This window comes from Anser brachyrhynchus (assembly GCF_964034855.1).
Source record: "Anser brachyrhynchus genome assembly, chromosome: 19".
Classification (NCBI taxonomy): Eukaryota; Metazoa; Chordata; class Aves; order Anseriformes; family Anatidae; genus Anser; species Anser brachyrhynchus.
Window position 1 is genome coordinate 5,470,265 of NC_137712.1, and position 15,977 is coordinate 5,486,241.

The following is a 15,977-nucleotide window of genomic DNA, read 5'->3' on the forward strand; positions in this document are numbered from 1 at the left end:
TAGAAAACCCTCCTTGACTCACAATTAGCAATTCTGCTAGAAGATGAGAACAATCAGAATCTTCAAACTATCCTTTTCAGACCAACAGCCCCTGCCCATCAGAGCCAAAATACATTTCCCAGGCCTAATGCCAGATCAGTCCTACTTTGGCTAACTGCGTGATTTTCTGCTTATCCACACACTTTTGGGGTCTTTGTCCCTCTGTACAAACAGCATAACGGTTTAAGTTTTTTCTGCCTTCTACTCCTTACCTGAGCAGCCTGCTCCTTCTTTCTCCGTTCCTCTTCCAGCAAACGGCGCTGTTTTTTGGTAAGAACTTCAATGAAGCCTTCACCTGCCATAGAACCTACTTCATTCTCTTCCGCCGTGCTCGACACCCGATTATCAATGATGGTACCTAAACAAAGCACATATGGGAAAAAATAATAATAAAATAAAAGTTGTGCATGTGTGTATGCTTATAAAGTTTTATGATTGCATTCATGTAAAGAGTGCTTTCTAAATAGAATCCATACTACAAACAAACAAGTTTAGCCAGCAGCACTGCAGCTAAGCTTTGAAAACTAAGCCACAAAACAGACATCTACTAGTCACATTTTCCATCTCTGCTTTGCTGTCCTCTGCCTCAAGGTGAGCATGCTCCAGCTGGGAGAGCTTGGGAACATGTGTTAGCTCAAATAACTTGAGGTGTGTTATCAGCAGAAAGGAACCTCATGCCCACTTTAGATGCTCTTTCAATTTCCTTCCCACTAGGTAACCTATTTTGGGCTTGAAATTTAACAGCTTACTAGAACCAAGCTTTCCATGGAATTGATTTCTATGTCAGATCTGGCTGAAAGTTTGGGTTTTAAATTTAAAACCCAACTGCCTTCTATGTTATCCCTATTTAGATGCACTGGAACATTCCTGTGTAAGTAAACAGAAAATAATCTAAACTCATATCTAAAAGTTACACTGGTTTGAATTTGCCTTGCTTGAAGTCAGCCACAGTGTGTTATCCCGTAAAAAAGAAATAAGGCACTCACTTCCATAATTCAGTTCGAACTGTGACAACACCTCTCCCTTCTCGCTTGCTCTCTGTGCAGTGGATTTGAGCTCCTTCTCTGGCTTTTTACCCGGCCCTTCAGCACTCTCTGAGTTAGCATGGGAGGCCCTATCCAGGCTGTAAATGGAGTGGCTGCTTCCACCACTCGTGTTACCGAGGCCCCCTCCTTCTTCTGGAGATCTACAAGGAAAGAAGAGAAAGGAATCAGATTTGTTACCACAAGATGAAAAGAAGTAGCAAGAAAACAAACAAACAAAACCCCATGGGCTATATTTTCCTTGCCAGGTTTCTAATCACATCTCATTCTTCCTCAGCCTTTGCTCAACTGAAGGTAGGTATTAATTCTGAGCACATAACTCATTAGAAGAGGAAATGGGATGGAAATAGAACCTGTACTCATGAGTCAACCAACAGGCTACTCCCCAACAAAGCTGATAACCTAGCCTGTCCCCATGGGAGGGCTCTGTGCTTCTGAACCAGTGTCTCCTGACCTCCTGTGACACTGCTCCAATTGCTCCCCTGCTTCTCTTTGCAATTGGCACACATTTCCGGGCAGGCATAAGCTCAAGGGAAGGAAGATGGGGAGAAACTGGCAACATTGAGCCAAAAAAGAAGTCATTTTCCCCTTTTTGTTTCTCCCAGATTTTTTTTGCTCCTTTGACCATCATCCACACATCATTCCCCAAGAGTTCAACTCCAAAAAGGGGCATGATTAAAGGCAGCAGGGGCAGGGAGCAGCCTTCCCCCTCCCTTACTTTCTCTATCTACCAGCATGCATCTTTCCCGACGTCAGCTCTCCTCCCCCTCACTTCCATATAAGCTACTATTAGCTACTGCCTCCTGGAGTTGGGGGAGCTGGGTGCCAAACAGGGAACAAGTTGCCCATTTGTCAGCGCTTTAAACCCAGTACGATGAAGCTGCACAAGGACCTTTCTCTCCTGTTCCTAGGAATGGAAAGCGAGAAGGTAGCTGTCAAATTGGCTAGGACCAAGGCACGTCTAACCCAGCATCCTTGCCTCTAGAGTTGGTGGCCATCAGATTCTTCACAAGACACTTGCAATGAAATACTTAGTCCTTAGTGTCAGAGCTATCCTCAAGTACTCACGGGAGGAGCTCCTCCCAGCAGGTTAGGAACACACAGCACTGCTCACCATTCATCACCGGGCTCCACTAAGGACTGAGAGAATACTTGCTCAGACGTGGCTAGGAGTGGCAATGACACATGGCTCTCAGGCCACAACCACACTCCTGGGAAGCCAGGTTAGAGAAGTTCAACCTGCACAAGCCACAGCAACCCATGCCGGGTAAACCCAACCCTTGCTTTATTCTCTGGCACACTCCCTGAGGGACCCACAGCAGGAGAGGTTTGGAGTTAAGGACCAGGACTTCCTCCATTACCTTCCAAGCCTCTAGTGAGAGGGCAGACCAGAGGGTGCAGAGCTGTCTTGGCAGGAAACTAAAACAAAGAGGGGCAGGAACTCAGAGGTATGTCATGCCCGCACTGCTGTGGACTTCCACAAGCCTGGAGTTCCAGCATGGTAGTGAAGGCATCAATTGGTTGGGAAACACACACTGACAAAAACCTTGGACATCACAGGTTGGATAAGGTGCTGGGAATCACCTGCACTAGACTGGAAGAAACACGGGCAACAGCTCCCCCCTCACAACCGATCCCTTCCCCACTGCCCTGACCTCTGCATACCAGATGACAGGCATCTATCTATCAGGACGCAACCGTACCTTTTGCTTTTGATCAGCGTCCCGTTCTGCTGGCTCTCGTATCGAGAGGCTGCTCCTACACCACTCCTGACGGACTGCTCCACGTAGCCTGCTGGCTCAGCCTTGCGGCTCTGCCTGTCCACGAGCGGCCGTTGGCTCGAGAAGCTCCTCTTCGCCAGCTCTCTCTTCTCCCCCAAGCTACCGCTGCCAAGGCCGCCCTCCAGCTGGCCTTCACTCTCCGAAACTCCATCTCGCCTCTCGCGCCGCTCGCTGAAGTCACTGCTCTCAGAAGCTGTCTCCCACTCCTCGTTGGCGTGGTCTGAGGAGTTCTGGTAGGACAGCTCAGGAGACCGCCTGCCCGAGACGCTGCTCTTCTCTGCCGTGGTCAGCTTGGGTCTTCCCGGCCACTGGCTGGGCAGCAGGTTGGGGCCTCCCTCCTCGGGGTTCCACTGCCCGACCGATTCCCGCTCCTGCCTGAGGCGCCTGAATCGCGGAGGTTTGTCCTGGCGGGGAGGACGGCGCCTCCGGAACGGCCTGTTCTCTATGTTCTCCTGATCCGCCGAGTAATCCTCCTGGAAAAAGTGCCTCTTGTCATCCAGATGACTCTCATCGAAAACCCGGCTGGAGAAGGAATCCACGTGTTTGTAAGAATCCTGAATGTAGTCCCTGTCAGACTGCTGCCTGCTCCCAAAAGCGTCCGACGGAGAGGTGTGGCTGTACTCCTGCCACCCTGCTCCCCCGCTCCTGCCTTGCCACTGGGTGGGCTCCTTACCCATGAAACCCCTTCGCCCATAGCCGGAGTTGCTCAGTCTTGGTGGCAGTGACCTCCCAAAAGCTCTCGGGGCCCTCATCTTAGGGTCCAGACTAGTGTGATCATCTGAATAGATTTTGTTGGACCTCCACGACTCTTTGAAGTCTCCCTTCTTCAAATCGCTATCTTCCCTGTCCAGCACGGAGCCTTCATTGCTGTTTTCTGAGCCCCTCTGTCGGCGACGCTTCGGGAGCTCCTCGTATTCCGACCCTTCACTATGGGTCTCGCTCGCGATCCGGCGCCTTGGCTTGCCTCTGGGGAAATCTTCCGGCTGGTTGAACTCCCGAAGCCCTCGCCCTCGGCTGCTCCGCTGGTTGTTGTAGACTCCCCGACTGCTCACAACAGTGCCGCGGCCTCTGAAACTGAACTCCCTGAAGCCTCTCCCTCGCCCACGCCCTTGACCTCTCCCACCAAAGGCTTGCTCCTCATCAATGAAGATCCAGTTGTTTCTTTTCGTGGGAGGGAGATCACTGGACTCCCTAGACAGCTTGTTCTCCCAGGATCTTTCTGGTTTCTCTTCCTCTTCTTCCTCCTCCTCTTCTTCTTGCGACTTCTCAGCCTCTCGAGCAAGGCTGGCTTGGGAAGAACCTTTGTCATCCAGCAGATAACGTGTGGAGTTCAGCAACGCTGCAGAATCGTCCGATTCATTTTCCACTTTCTGAACAGCTGCCTTCTCCTTCAGTGAGCGTGAGGTGTCCTCTCCCTCCAGTTTAACTTTCTCCATCTCCTTCTCCTTCTCCTCCACCTTGAGGGCTTTCAGCACTGGCTTTTTAATCGGGCCTGATCGTCGTGTCCTCCCAGTTTGCTCCTGCTGTTGACCACTTGTGTTTCGAATTTCAGGGGTCCACTCCGTCGTCTCCTCAGCAGGCTGTTTGGTAGTAGCTCCTTCTTTCTTCCACGGGTCAGCACTGAACGACTGCTCGTCCCTGGGAACTTCTTCGGCAACCTCTGCTGTAGTCTCTGAGGGTTTCTGATGGTGGCCAATATCCCAGCCGTTATATTCAGGCTTCTTCTCTGCTTGGATAAAATCAGGCTCCAGAGGCGAACACCTCAGGTTTGCATGCCGGCTGCCAGGACAGGTTTCCTGCACATTCTCCTGGTGCTGAAACAAGAGATCTTGGCCTAGCCTCTGCGAAGACAGGCAGCTGTCAAAGTCTGCTTGGGCCTTCTTGTCGAAAGCATTCAAGTACTCCTCCCCTCTCTCCTCAAAGAGATCTCGCTGGGTGCTCAGACTCTCTGGCCTTCCAGGAGAGGCAGAGTAAGAGCTGTCGTTCCTGAGGAGGAGATAAACAACAAACATCAAACAGTCAAGCTAATGCAAAGCACAGCACGCGTCCAGGGGCCCGAGCTGACTGCAAGAGGTGGAAAAAAATCAACCAGGCTTTGTTCTACATCATGAGACAACGAGCCTATAAATACACCGGGGCAGATCTGGGCAGATCTGCTGTGGCTCCAAGCTGTATCGCCTGGCGTGTCAAATCAATGGATGATAAAGAAAGCAGTTCCTATGATGGGCAGCAAACTTCAGAAATAAAGGAAGACTGAGTCTCCAACACATATGGAGATCTGAGAACAAGTAGTTGGATTCAGGAAACATCGAAGAATTAGAAGACAAACTAGAACCTACAAGAATTTCTGACTCATAGCTCCTACTGAACAGCCCTGCAAGGCACCAGGCTGGTCAGCACGGACTGGCATCAGACAGAAAAACTCAGTTAACTCAGTCCGTAAGCACCTTCACAACAAAGGAACGCAACAGAGTAAGGGTGCTACCAGATCAGTATCTTGGCCTGCTCAGAGACATCTTTTGGGTCAACTCTAAGCCTGCTTTTCAGTAGGAGATGACCTGCAATGGCAGCATGGCCTCCCGCCACAGCATGCCTCCCATGACAGCACGTGTGAGGACAGGGGAAATCTGCACTCACCTGGCATGCAGCCCCTCCACGGTGATGTTGTCAGCCTGTTTCTGATGAGACAGGGAGTACCCTTTGCTCTGCAGAGATGTGTAGCTCTCCTGGCCCCACACCGGCACAGGGTCCATGGGAGCAGCTTTCCTTTCTGCCTGCCCTGCCTGACAGTTCTGATCTTCAGACCGACAGCTGCTCCCACCGATGGAGTCCTGCTGGATCATGGGCTTCATAATTCCTGGTCACGACAGAGTTCACACCATTAACACTAGGATCTCATTGCCAAGAAGAATTAACAGTCTACTACTGCTAGCCTGACTCCCCTTCCTTCCAGAGCTGCAGGTGACTGCAGCCATGGAAACCTTTCTGTAGAAAGGAGCCTGTGTTTGGGAAATACACAGCTGGGAAATGTACCAGGAATGATACAGAAGGTGACACGGCTTTCAGAGACCAGCTTATACACTACACACCATCACTAGCTTGAAAACAAACAGGTGTGTGAAAACAAGCCGCAAACTCAAGGGAACGATTTATACATCCCAATGTTTATATTCACATCTCTGAAGATCACTTAGAAGGTAAAAAGGTGCTAAAAGCACACAGCTGGGGAACTACAAAAATTCTTCTATCACATTTCTTGAAGGCCTATCAAGATTTCAAACTATTACAGTCACTCCCAAACACTCTCCTCGAACAGGCAAGGTCTGCCTTTACAACTGCTATGGCTCCACAGCTGCTAAGGAAGATCTCCCAGCGCAGTGCAGGGGATGGGCAGGCGGGTGTCCTCCCTCCCAACCTCCTCTGCTTTCTCGTTAGCCCTCACTGTGCCTAAGTTTCCCATCCCTAGAGAAGGTCAATCACAGCCAGTCAGGATAAGAAGTCTGGGCAGAGGGGAGATGGACGAAGCACAGCAAAGTTAGGGCAGCCGTAACTATCTGAACAGCTCAAATGCTTCCCCCCCCACACACAGACCAGAAACCCCATGAAAGCCCAGTCCCGAGGACATCAGGCACCTCAGCTCTCGCAGAAGCTCTAGGACTGTAACGCATTCCTTGTATTCTACAATCCAGAAAACCAACTTCCAGTCTTAGGTCTGAGAAACTGCTGCAGTAACTTTCCAGATATCAGACAAGCCAACTGTCACGATAAAGGGAAATACTGAAAATACCTTACCTGAAGGGTGAAGGGCTGAAGGGTAGAAATCCACAGGGGTGCGACTCTGGGCCATACGAGGGTCCATGTAAGAGGGCATCATCATCCAGCGAGGGTCAAAGCCAAGCATCTGGGGGTGTGGCGGGTAGAATGTCCGCTGGGGATGGGAATGGGACGGGGGAGGATAGACTTGCGGCTGCTGCCAGTGATGCATCTTGTACAGCTGCTCCTGCAGGGAAGAAGGATGGGCTGTTTGACATGAACTGCTGCAGTGCCAGGAATCACACTTGCAACCCGGCCAGCCCAAGGAAAACACATTCAACATATTAGAGGCTCAAACACAAATCAGAGGGGAGGGTAGAGCAGTTCGGGGTAATTCGTTACTAACTGGGAATGAAGCAATTGCTGTTATTTAAATACTCAGGACACAATAAATGCAGACGTGAGATCAGGCCACCACTATGGGCCACGGCGTACGGCCAAATGCAAGGGATCACTTTCAAGACAGGAGTTCAGACTTTTCCCCCAGCACTTCTCTGAAATACAGGACAGTTTCCTGTCAAACATCGTTTCCTAATTGGAATTAAATACTTCAGAAGATGTTGCTCTTTGAAGAAAATGCAATTATAAGTTATTTAGTGTGCATGCATAATACTTCTATTCTTGTTAGCCAAACAGATTAGATAAGAACATCCTAAATTCAATTAAGAGAGCTATTAATATTGTATAGTATTTCCTGTACATCCTACGGAGATGGACTGACACTGCTGGGTTGTTGCCCATCTCCCACAAGGCCAGCCCACCTTCTTTTAACATCCTAACAGGCCTCAGCTAATTTGACTTAACATTTAACTTTTGCCTAGGGTCCGAGAAGAACCTGTATTTGAAGGGAGCTTTGTGTACTGCAGAAAGCTTTCAAAGCATAAACAGCTCCAATTAACATGAAATACACCTATTTACCTGTCAAGCTTGCCACCACGCTCTTCTTACTAAGCTTACAGCAGTGTCAGCTACCGTAAACTGTTTACAAAAAAGGCAATCCCCCACTGCAGAGCAAGAGGCAAACCTTTAAATCCGAACCTGACATGTCATTATGTCAAGAGAGAAAAACCAGATTAACGCACAGATCCTGAATTACCTAGCACTCCAGGATCTTGGAGAAAATGCTTCCTTAATGCCACCAGCCTATTTTTTATTTTGTTCTTTTCATGTAACCACTGCTACAAAAGCAGCAACACAAGGCACCCAAAATACAAACTGCTTTATACATACTAACAATGCAAAAGGTAATAGCAATAAAATGAAAATTTAATGTTCTTCCAGTAACAATGCTGTCATGCTAATACCACCTCAGGTTAAAGACATCCAATTATTTTGGGTTTCAGATTATTTTTAGTTTCAGATCACCTCTTTTAAAGAGTAACATTAGCAACATTTGCTGCTGTACGCTTGATTCATGAAAATGCCAACTGCTCAATAACAAGCACGGGAGAACAGCCGCGAAAGAGTAATTACTAAGCCTCCAAGCAAAAGCCAAACGTTGGCTCTTCACTAAGGTTTGCAGCAGGGTTGATTATATCACATTTCAAGTGGTCATTCTATGAAGAATGACAATTAACTCTGCATTATCACAAGCCTGAATATTCTGTCCCTTGGCTTGACTCCGCTGCTCTAAGGAGACTCACTGCAGCTGAGAGAGCTGGAAAGCACGTATGAAATATGAAGTACCATAAAGCTGGGAAAGATGCAAGATGTATGAGGGAGGTAGCTCAGGCTGGTCTCTCAGAGCCCCAAGAGAGTTTTCAGTGAAACAAAAAATGAAGCAAATAGAAACAAACGCATATTTATGGGGCAAAGAAAATGATGATCTACAAGAGCCTCATAGAAAAAAGGTGAGGTAGAAAAGGAGAGCAGATAAAAGAATAACCTCTCTGCAAAGGCAGGAGGTGGAGCACAAAGTGTGCCGCTTTACGCCCCTCACATCCAGCCTAGAAGCAGAGTCCAACCACCTGCCACCCTGACCACGGTTTGCCCCGGCAGGCAAACGGCTGCCATACCCAACGGGGTAAGGACACAGCGAGGATAAAATCAAACAGAAGCAGCTGATCCCCAAAGGGAGTCAGCTCAGCAGCCTCCTTTCCCTTGGCTTGTATATTCAGCACCCTGTCCCTGCAACTGTGCTGAAGAACAGAAGCTTCCATCCCGTGCCAAGGAACAAGACCAGATGCTCACCGGGTTCGCTGCCAGCCAAAGGTGTTCAGACACTTTGCTGGATCAGGCCGACAGTAAGCACCAGAGTAGCCAGTGCTGCTTTTTTGACTTTGGACATGGGAAGGTGAAAGTCCCCAGTTTCTTGTACATGCACGCATTTGCAAACCAGAGCTCTGCTACACACCACGGCCCTAAGATGTCAAGTTATCAGGAGATACTGAGATAGCAGCGCCAGACAAGTCAACGTTTCTGACAGCAGTGTCTACTTTTCTCCCAGCCAAGTGACAAATCTGGCCTCCCCACACCTCTCCCCAGCCACTGAAAGCTGTAAGCACAACAGCTCCAGCATGGGAAAGCACACAAAATTCACATAATCTACACAGACCCCTTTTAGCCACGTTACACAGTAGACATCCATGATTAAGACAGTAAAAAAGGCTGGGGAAAACTCCCATTTGTCGTCTGCCAAACCAAAGAGAGCTGGTTATTTGGTGCTGATGGTGGTAAGAAGTAGGCAGACAACTGTTAATGTGGGGGTCCAAAGAAGAGGGGAGGGAGCGTCCCACCTATTTATTACCTGCTGCTGTTGCTGCTGTTGCCTTTGGAATCGTGGGGGAAGAGACTTCTGGTATTTGTTGAATTCCTGTGCTGGGGAGGGAGCTTCTCTGAGCTCCTCCTCACTGCTGCTTTGGGCGGCTGCTGCTGGGGCAGGAGTCTCCTCTTCCAGATAGCCAACAGAGACATCCTGTGCGTGAAACTCAGGGGTTGCTGGAGAGAAGAAAATAAGCCTTGATGAGTCCTGCCGTGACACGGCTTGTGCACACCACCACAGCACAACATACACAAGCGTGGGCACATCCTGACCGTTAATGCAGTTGAACTTTATTCCAGTCATATATAGCACCTCACATACAACCTCTGATTTGCCCTGACAGTTCTAAGGGGCTTTGTCTATCTTGTTTTAGCAAGAGATTTCAAGATCCCTCTCTGCTGTCAGCCTTCTGCTTCAGCACTGTGGGGGAAAGCCAGTTTTCCCTGTTACTCCTTATATCTGCCAGCACTTACTAATAAATTGATTCTGTAACCCATGGCCCATGAGCACTTTCTTAATAGGATCACCCAACCACGAGAAAAACAAGAGGCCAGTTCCAACAAGGTCTCTGCTAGTACAGCTGATTGAGCATGCATAAGACAACCACAGAAGTCTGCTTGTTTTAATAGGTTGCCTTTTTTTTTTTTTAAATAAAATGAACCTTCAACACCAATCCAAAATACTCTGTAGGATATGTGAAGCAGCCTGTCTCTTAAGTGCAACTCAGATATTCCCCAAGTTCTCACCCCACACACAACTCAGGTAAAAGATAGCACCATACCCAAAAAAAAACCCACACCAACAACACTTGTTTTTACAAGGCAAGTAAATGCTTCTGTACCTCTACGGAAAGCATGTCCATTCTCTTGCACAGCACTTTTTTCTGTGCTTGGGGGTCGCAGGTCTTCATTCTCTGTGTGTTTCTGAGTCTCCGCGCTCTTCTGAGCCAGTTTGCACTTCTGATCAAGTTGTTTCAGCTTTGCAGCACAGGCTGCCAGACGTTCCTCCCTGGCTCGCCGCTCCTCCTCCTCCCGTCGCCTCCTGGCTCGCTCAACCGCCTCTGAGATCTCAGAGTGCACAAACTTCTGTCTCAGTGGCACTTTTTCTTCTTTATCCTCGAGGGATTGCTGTCTGAGAACACTTCCCAGGGAGGGCTTCTGCCAAAGGAAAAACATTCTTTAGTGAGCATGACCTGAACATATCCTCTACCTTGAACTTTGCATCCCGTGCTCAGACAATCTCCTCCTGTCTGCCTCCATCCTCTCTATCCTCATGCACACAAATCCCCACTTCTCGTGAGGAGTTATTGCTATCTGGTTCAGTTACTCCTTTTTCTAACTGTCTGACAAACCTACTGCTCTGGACCAGTTTCCATTTCCTCTCTTTAGTGGCAGTGCCGTGCAGACGGGTTTCTCTCCAGCCAGATATAAGCAAAGAACTGAGAAATTTATCAGCATCCTGTTTTGAATCAAGCGTCACACAGGTCTCTTAATGACAGCAACGTGCTTCATCCACCAGCCCAGCACAACAAGCCCATTCACAAGAGTTCAGCCTACCTGGTATTCAGATGAAGAGCTCCAACCATTCATCTTCCTTGGAGGTTGCTGTGAATCCTGCACTTTCCTGACTGTCCGGGACAAGCCAACTGAATCGCCCCAGTTCTTTCCTTCCTCCAAGGTGTGTTTGACATCTGCACCATCTGCAGAGCTCAGGGACAACTGTCGCTGCCTTCTGGGATCCCAGCTGTTCCTGTCATAAAAACAGATTTGCTATTACAATTGCCACTTGCCTTAAAAAAGCACTCCTTACTCATCAAGTGGCAAAAGCAACTGATTGTAACAGAAACAAAGGATCCAAAACAAACACAAGCCCAAGCAATGGGCTTTTCCTAAGGCACTTAAGAATTAACACCATTATTGTGCAGGTGAGACACAAAAGGGACTCAGTTCCATGACCCACACACACCCTCGAAGCCCACTCAGAAGCCAACACATGGAATAAACAAAGCCAAGGAGGTGGGGGTGGGGCTAAAAAAAAAATCAAGCCTCAATATATGAAACAAGTTTTTAAAAGATCCTGGTACTGTTTAACTGTATTGAAACAACTGTAGGTGGGAACACAGCCAGTTCTTACCACTTCTGTCGTCCATCTTTAAGAACTTCTTCCTCTTCCTCATCTTCACTAAACTTGAGTTTCTCAGAGTAATCCACTTCATCATGAATACCTGAGATGGAACAATTGGAGAAGGGACGTGTGAGAGAAAACAAACAGGTCCTGCCTTGTCCTGATAAAGCTTATGCCTCCTCTGGCACTAAACTAGATGCTACTTGGAAAACTGAGTGTCCAGCAGAGGTTCTGGAAGCGATACGACTAGCATAGACCCACACTGCTGACCAGCTGGGGTGGTCCCAAAAGCTGTGCAGCAAGCAGTCTGGAAAGGGAAGCTGCAAATGAAGACGCAGCCACCAAACTAGACTGTGTGCAACCGCATGCTGAATGCTACGACTGAGAAGATGGGGCTAACTCTTCTCCCCAGCAGTCATACTGCTATCCTGCTGCTGTTTGGTGTTTTCAGTTTTTAGGAGTCTTCAGATCCAGTTCCATGAGTACTGTCTGATGGAAGGATCAGAAGGATCCATTGTGTCATCATTTACACCAACAGTAATTTCACAGCTGCGCAAACCACCCCTTCCTTCCCCCCTTATCCACTCTGTGGCAGTGAAACAGAGCCATTAGAATATCCTGGCTACTTCGTGTTGCAGGGAGGAAAACTGCTATGCTCTACCTTCTAAATCACTGACTGAAGCTAGAGGATGGAGGTACTTTACCTGCCCATCCATCATCTGCATCATTGTCTAGTTCATCCAGCCCCTTCAGGTTCTCTGCGTTGATAATGGTGGGCCGAGGTGCTCGCTCTCCCTGCCGCATTGGACGTGTTGGGCGGGACAGGCCAAGCCTGTTCTCTTTTCTGTGGAGAGATGCAAAAAAAAAAAAAAACACGTTAGAAAAAGTAAAGAAAGGAACATGCAATTGAGTCTGTAACAGTGAATCAGTCCTTCACTACTATATGCTTATTTAAAAGGACTCCACATACCTCTCTGCCCAACAAAGCTTCTCTTCCCTACCAACCTGGTACCCACTTCCTAGGGCTTATAGATCAGAACTGCAAACCTGCCAGTCCACGATCACACCCCTCAACTGCACACATCTACCTGGTCCTGACACACAGTACCCAAAATCTTGCAACGTTTCTGATGCTGCTGCTGCTGGAGCAAAGCACTGATCCTTTGGGTAAAAATTAGGCCTCCTCTGTGGCCGTCTGTAACCTCACAACTGCATCCTCGGTCCAAATTCTTGCACAGTCCAAGTCCCGTTCACAACCTGAACCAGGCTCTCAAGTGGGACAGTCGTGGGAGCCTTACCCATCCTGGTCATTCATCTGGTATTGTCTGAAAGGGACGCGAGGCTCAAGCCGAACTTGAGGAAGGGGGAAAGACCCTCGGTCCAGCGATGCAGGGGTCTCAGGTGGCTGTTGTGGACACATCTGGAATAAAGCAAAGAATAGCCTGTTTATTCACTGCCACAAGGCTTACCCAGATCAGGTTACAACACAGGCATGGTAGCTGCGACTACACTAAAGGAAAACAAACACTTCATGTCTTGCTGGCTAACAGACATGTTAATTCTCCAGCTCTAGAGGAAAAGCAGCAACTTTTCCTTGGGCTGAGCAAGGCTGCGCCTGTTCCATTTCTCCTCAGAGCACATTAGTGCTGCACTATTCCAGCATCAAAGGGTAAACGCACAACAGGGAAAACTAAAAATAGATAAAGAGAGGGATCTCTGAGCAAGTCCTGGGAACCGACTCAGAGGAGAGTCTACAAAAATGCTATCTTAGCTGACTTCCTCAACCCTCGTACCACGTTTTGAGAAGCAAGGACATTACACAGCTGTATGAAAAGGGCAACTTACAAAAGCAGGTAGCATGTCATGGTACGTAGGTGGTTGGTAGACATTTCCCATGAACTGCGAAGCCCCTTTACGGATAGGCTGAGCTGGGCGGAGAGACGGCTCCTTTGGATCGCTGGCACTCACTGAGGAGGGGGCTCCGTCTCCAGTGGTAGAGGTCTTGCTGCCCAGCTCAGCAGGGGAGGCGGTCAGAGATGTGGCAGAGGTTATGTTCCTCCCACCGCCCTCCCTCCAACTGGTGACATCTGGAAGAGAGGTAATAATTACGTTAACATCTGTAAGTGCAGACAGTCACTTCGCCAGAAAGTCTCAAAACTAAAATACTCTGGTCAAGTCCTAATTACGCAGAGGATGTAGGAAAACAGCAGGGACTGAGGAAAACTTCCAGATGCATTTATTTTCCCAAGAGACTAGCAGCATCAGCTGTTACTAGGTAATTACTGCACCAGTGGTGTCCTCATTTGTCAATAACCTTAAGTTTCAACAAAAATTCTGCCACATATCACCACAGTGCTCATCCTGCAGAATTAAAGGTCATGAAGAAACACTCAAAGAGAAGCTGCATTACGCCACACACACACTCCACTTAAAACTCTCCCCTAGCCCATGGGAAGGTCCCTCCTTTGCAGCATCACTATGTTAAAAGACACAGAACAATGCAAACCCTCTCTGCTCCTACACACAGAGTTTTTATGAAACAATGCAGTAGATTACAGTCCGTATCGGCTGTCTGGAAGACAGAACTCAAGCAAAGAATCTGGGGTCATTTACTAGGCAATGTGACATATGTGAGCTCATAACTGTATTGAAAAAAAAAACCATAGGGATGGAATATATAACACTACTGTGAAAGGGCATCCCCCTGCCCAAAGCACAACCTAAGGGATTCTGAGCTAGGGTAAGGCAGAAAGCCACATTTACTTACTCTGGGGGCGGAGGCTTGGTCCTGGCCCATACGACGGATCTAAGGCGCCCTTTTCTTTGCCAACCTTGTCCTGCTCGCCAGCTGCTTTCAGCGTCGGAAATTCCTCGGGAGAGAAGGATAACAGTCGGCTTGAGGCCCTTGAACCTGTCAGACAAATAGTTACAGGATTTAGAGAATGCCTTGCCAATCTTTCAATTCCCTTATCAGATCAGCCTGGAAATATGCTTCCTGAGAATCTGGGCCTCCAGTATATTTAAACACAAATTACTACTGTACCTGCACCTCAGCTCACATCCAAAACACCCTCAGACATCGTCACCAACTTGATAACAGATGTCCTTACCAAATACTCCCACACTCTTAACTTGGGATTATCGTTTAAATTCTCACTTTCAACAAAGTCAGGGTGAACTTTCTCAGCTTCCAATTATTTTTGTGTAGCACAAGATTCAGGCTGAGGCAGGGATACAAATTCTGAAAGGTTACTTATAAATGATATCCCGTTATCAAGTATTTGACATTTCTTTTTCACTACTAGTGCTCAGATCTCACTCCACTAGGGAATTCTATTGTGAAGATTTCTGGCAATATACTTGGTGGAAGACCACAGATAAGGACCGAGTGCGATATGCTATACCCCACTCTCCTCCCTGCTGCAGCACATTTAAGATGCAGATCGCTGGCCAGATCAGGCCAGCTTCATTTCCTGTCATTGGCAGATTGTCTTGCCGAGTCACCAGCTACCCTAGAATACCCTAGCTTTCTCTCTGTTACAAAGATCTGACGGTGACTGGAAAACAAAACAACAATTCTCCTAAAATTGCTGGCAAGATAACACTGAATAAAAAGAAACTGTCGGCATTTTTGCACTACTTTTTTCCAGAATCATTTCTTTGTGTTACTTGGCTAATCCTCCTTCAGAATTATCATGTTAGAAGTAACAGCAGTGATTACTGAAGACCTGACGAAAGAGTCTCATCCGTCTTTATACCTCCTTGCCCTAAAGAGTCAAGGAGGATTGCCTTCATTAAATCATTCTCACTTTCTGGAACTTGGACAGTATACAAGACCTTCTTCCTGAAGATTTCCAGAGAAGACACTGCAACTACTGCATGTAATATCCTCAAATATTTTGGACAAATGAGAATACACAAGAATGGACCACAAAATAGCTGAGATGTGTTAAGAGTTCGGATTTCTACTGCATTATTCCCCTGAACTAGAATCTTGAGAACATTAATAATATTTAGGTGTCTTCCAGGAGATGCCCCCACCCCAATCGCTGGTAAATATTATGTTTTTCCCTGTAGGTAAGGCTGCACAATGCAACGACTGTTAATGTGTAGTCATTAACAATTTGCACTCTAATCCTAGGCAGCATTATTATTGAGAAAAGTTTGGTTCTTTTGGGGTTTTTCTGTTCCCCCTGCCCTCCCCTCCTTTCCCTCAAACTGCCCCTTATATGGAAGAAATAGGCATGGTGCAGCTCATCTTTAATTCACTAGACCACATTAAATCTTTCTGGGAGGGCGTATCCTGAAATAACAGCAACAACACCTAGGAGAGCCAAAAGCAAAAGACTTCCCTCTTTGTCAATATTACTAGAAACTGCTGTATTAGCTTGGAAGGAAGCGCAATTGCTCGGTGCC

At 47.7% G+C, this 15,977-nt stretch overlaps 1 protein-coding gene across 11 annotated transcripts in view; it reads right to left on the reverse strand.

The window, feature by feature from the left end:
- PRRC2B (proline rich coiled-coil 2B) overlaps positions 1-15,977 on the reverse strand; it is a 49,992-nt gene that overhangs the window by 16,587 nt on the left and 17,428 nt on the right. For all 11 annotated transcript variants that reach the window (XM_080562207.1, XM_080562203.1, XM_080562204.1 and 8 more), the window contains exons 6-18: positions 14,329-14,472; positions 13,407-13,648; positions 12,860-12,981; positions 12,266-12,405; positions 11,571-11,661; positions 10,994-11,186; positions 10,279-10,594; positions 9,423-9,613; positions 6,656-6,863; positions 5,501-5,720; positions 2,786-4,849; positions 1,026-1,225; positions 252-397 (exon numbers count right to left, since the gene is read on the reverse strand). In XM_080562207.1, coding sequence (XP_080418333.1) covers positions 252-397; positions 1,026-1,225; positions 2,786-4,849; positions 5,501-5,720; positions 6,656-6,863; positions 9,423-9,613; positions 10,279-10,594; positions 10,994-11,186; positions 11,571-11,661; positions 12,266-12,405; positions 12,860-12,981; positions 13,407-13,648; positions 14,329-14,472 — 4,277 coding nt within the window. The remainder of the gene's footprint in view (positions 1-251; positions 398-1,025; positions 1,226-2,785; positions 4,850-5,500; positions 5,721-6,655; positions 6,864-9,422; positions 9,614-10,278; positions 10,595-10,993; positions 11,187-11,570; positions 11,662-12,265; positions 12,406-12,859; positions 12,982-13,406; positions 13,649-14,328; positions 14,473-15,977) is intronic.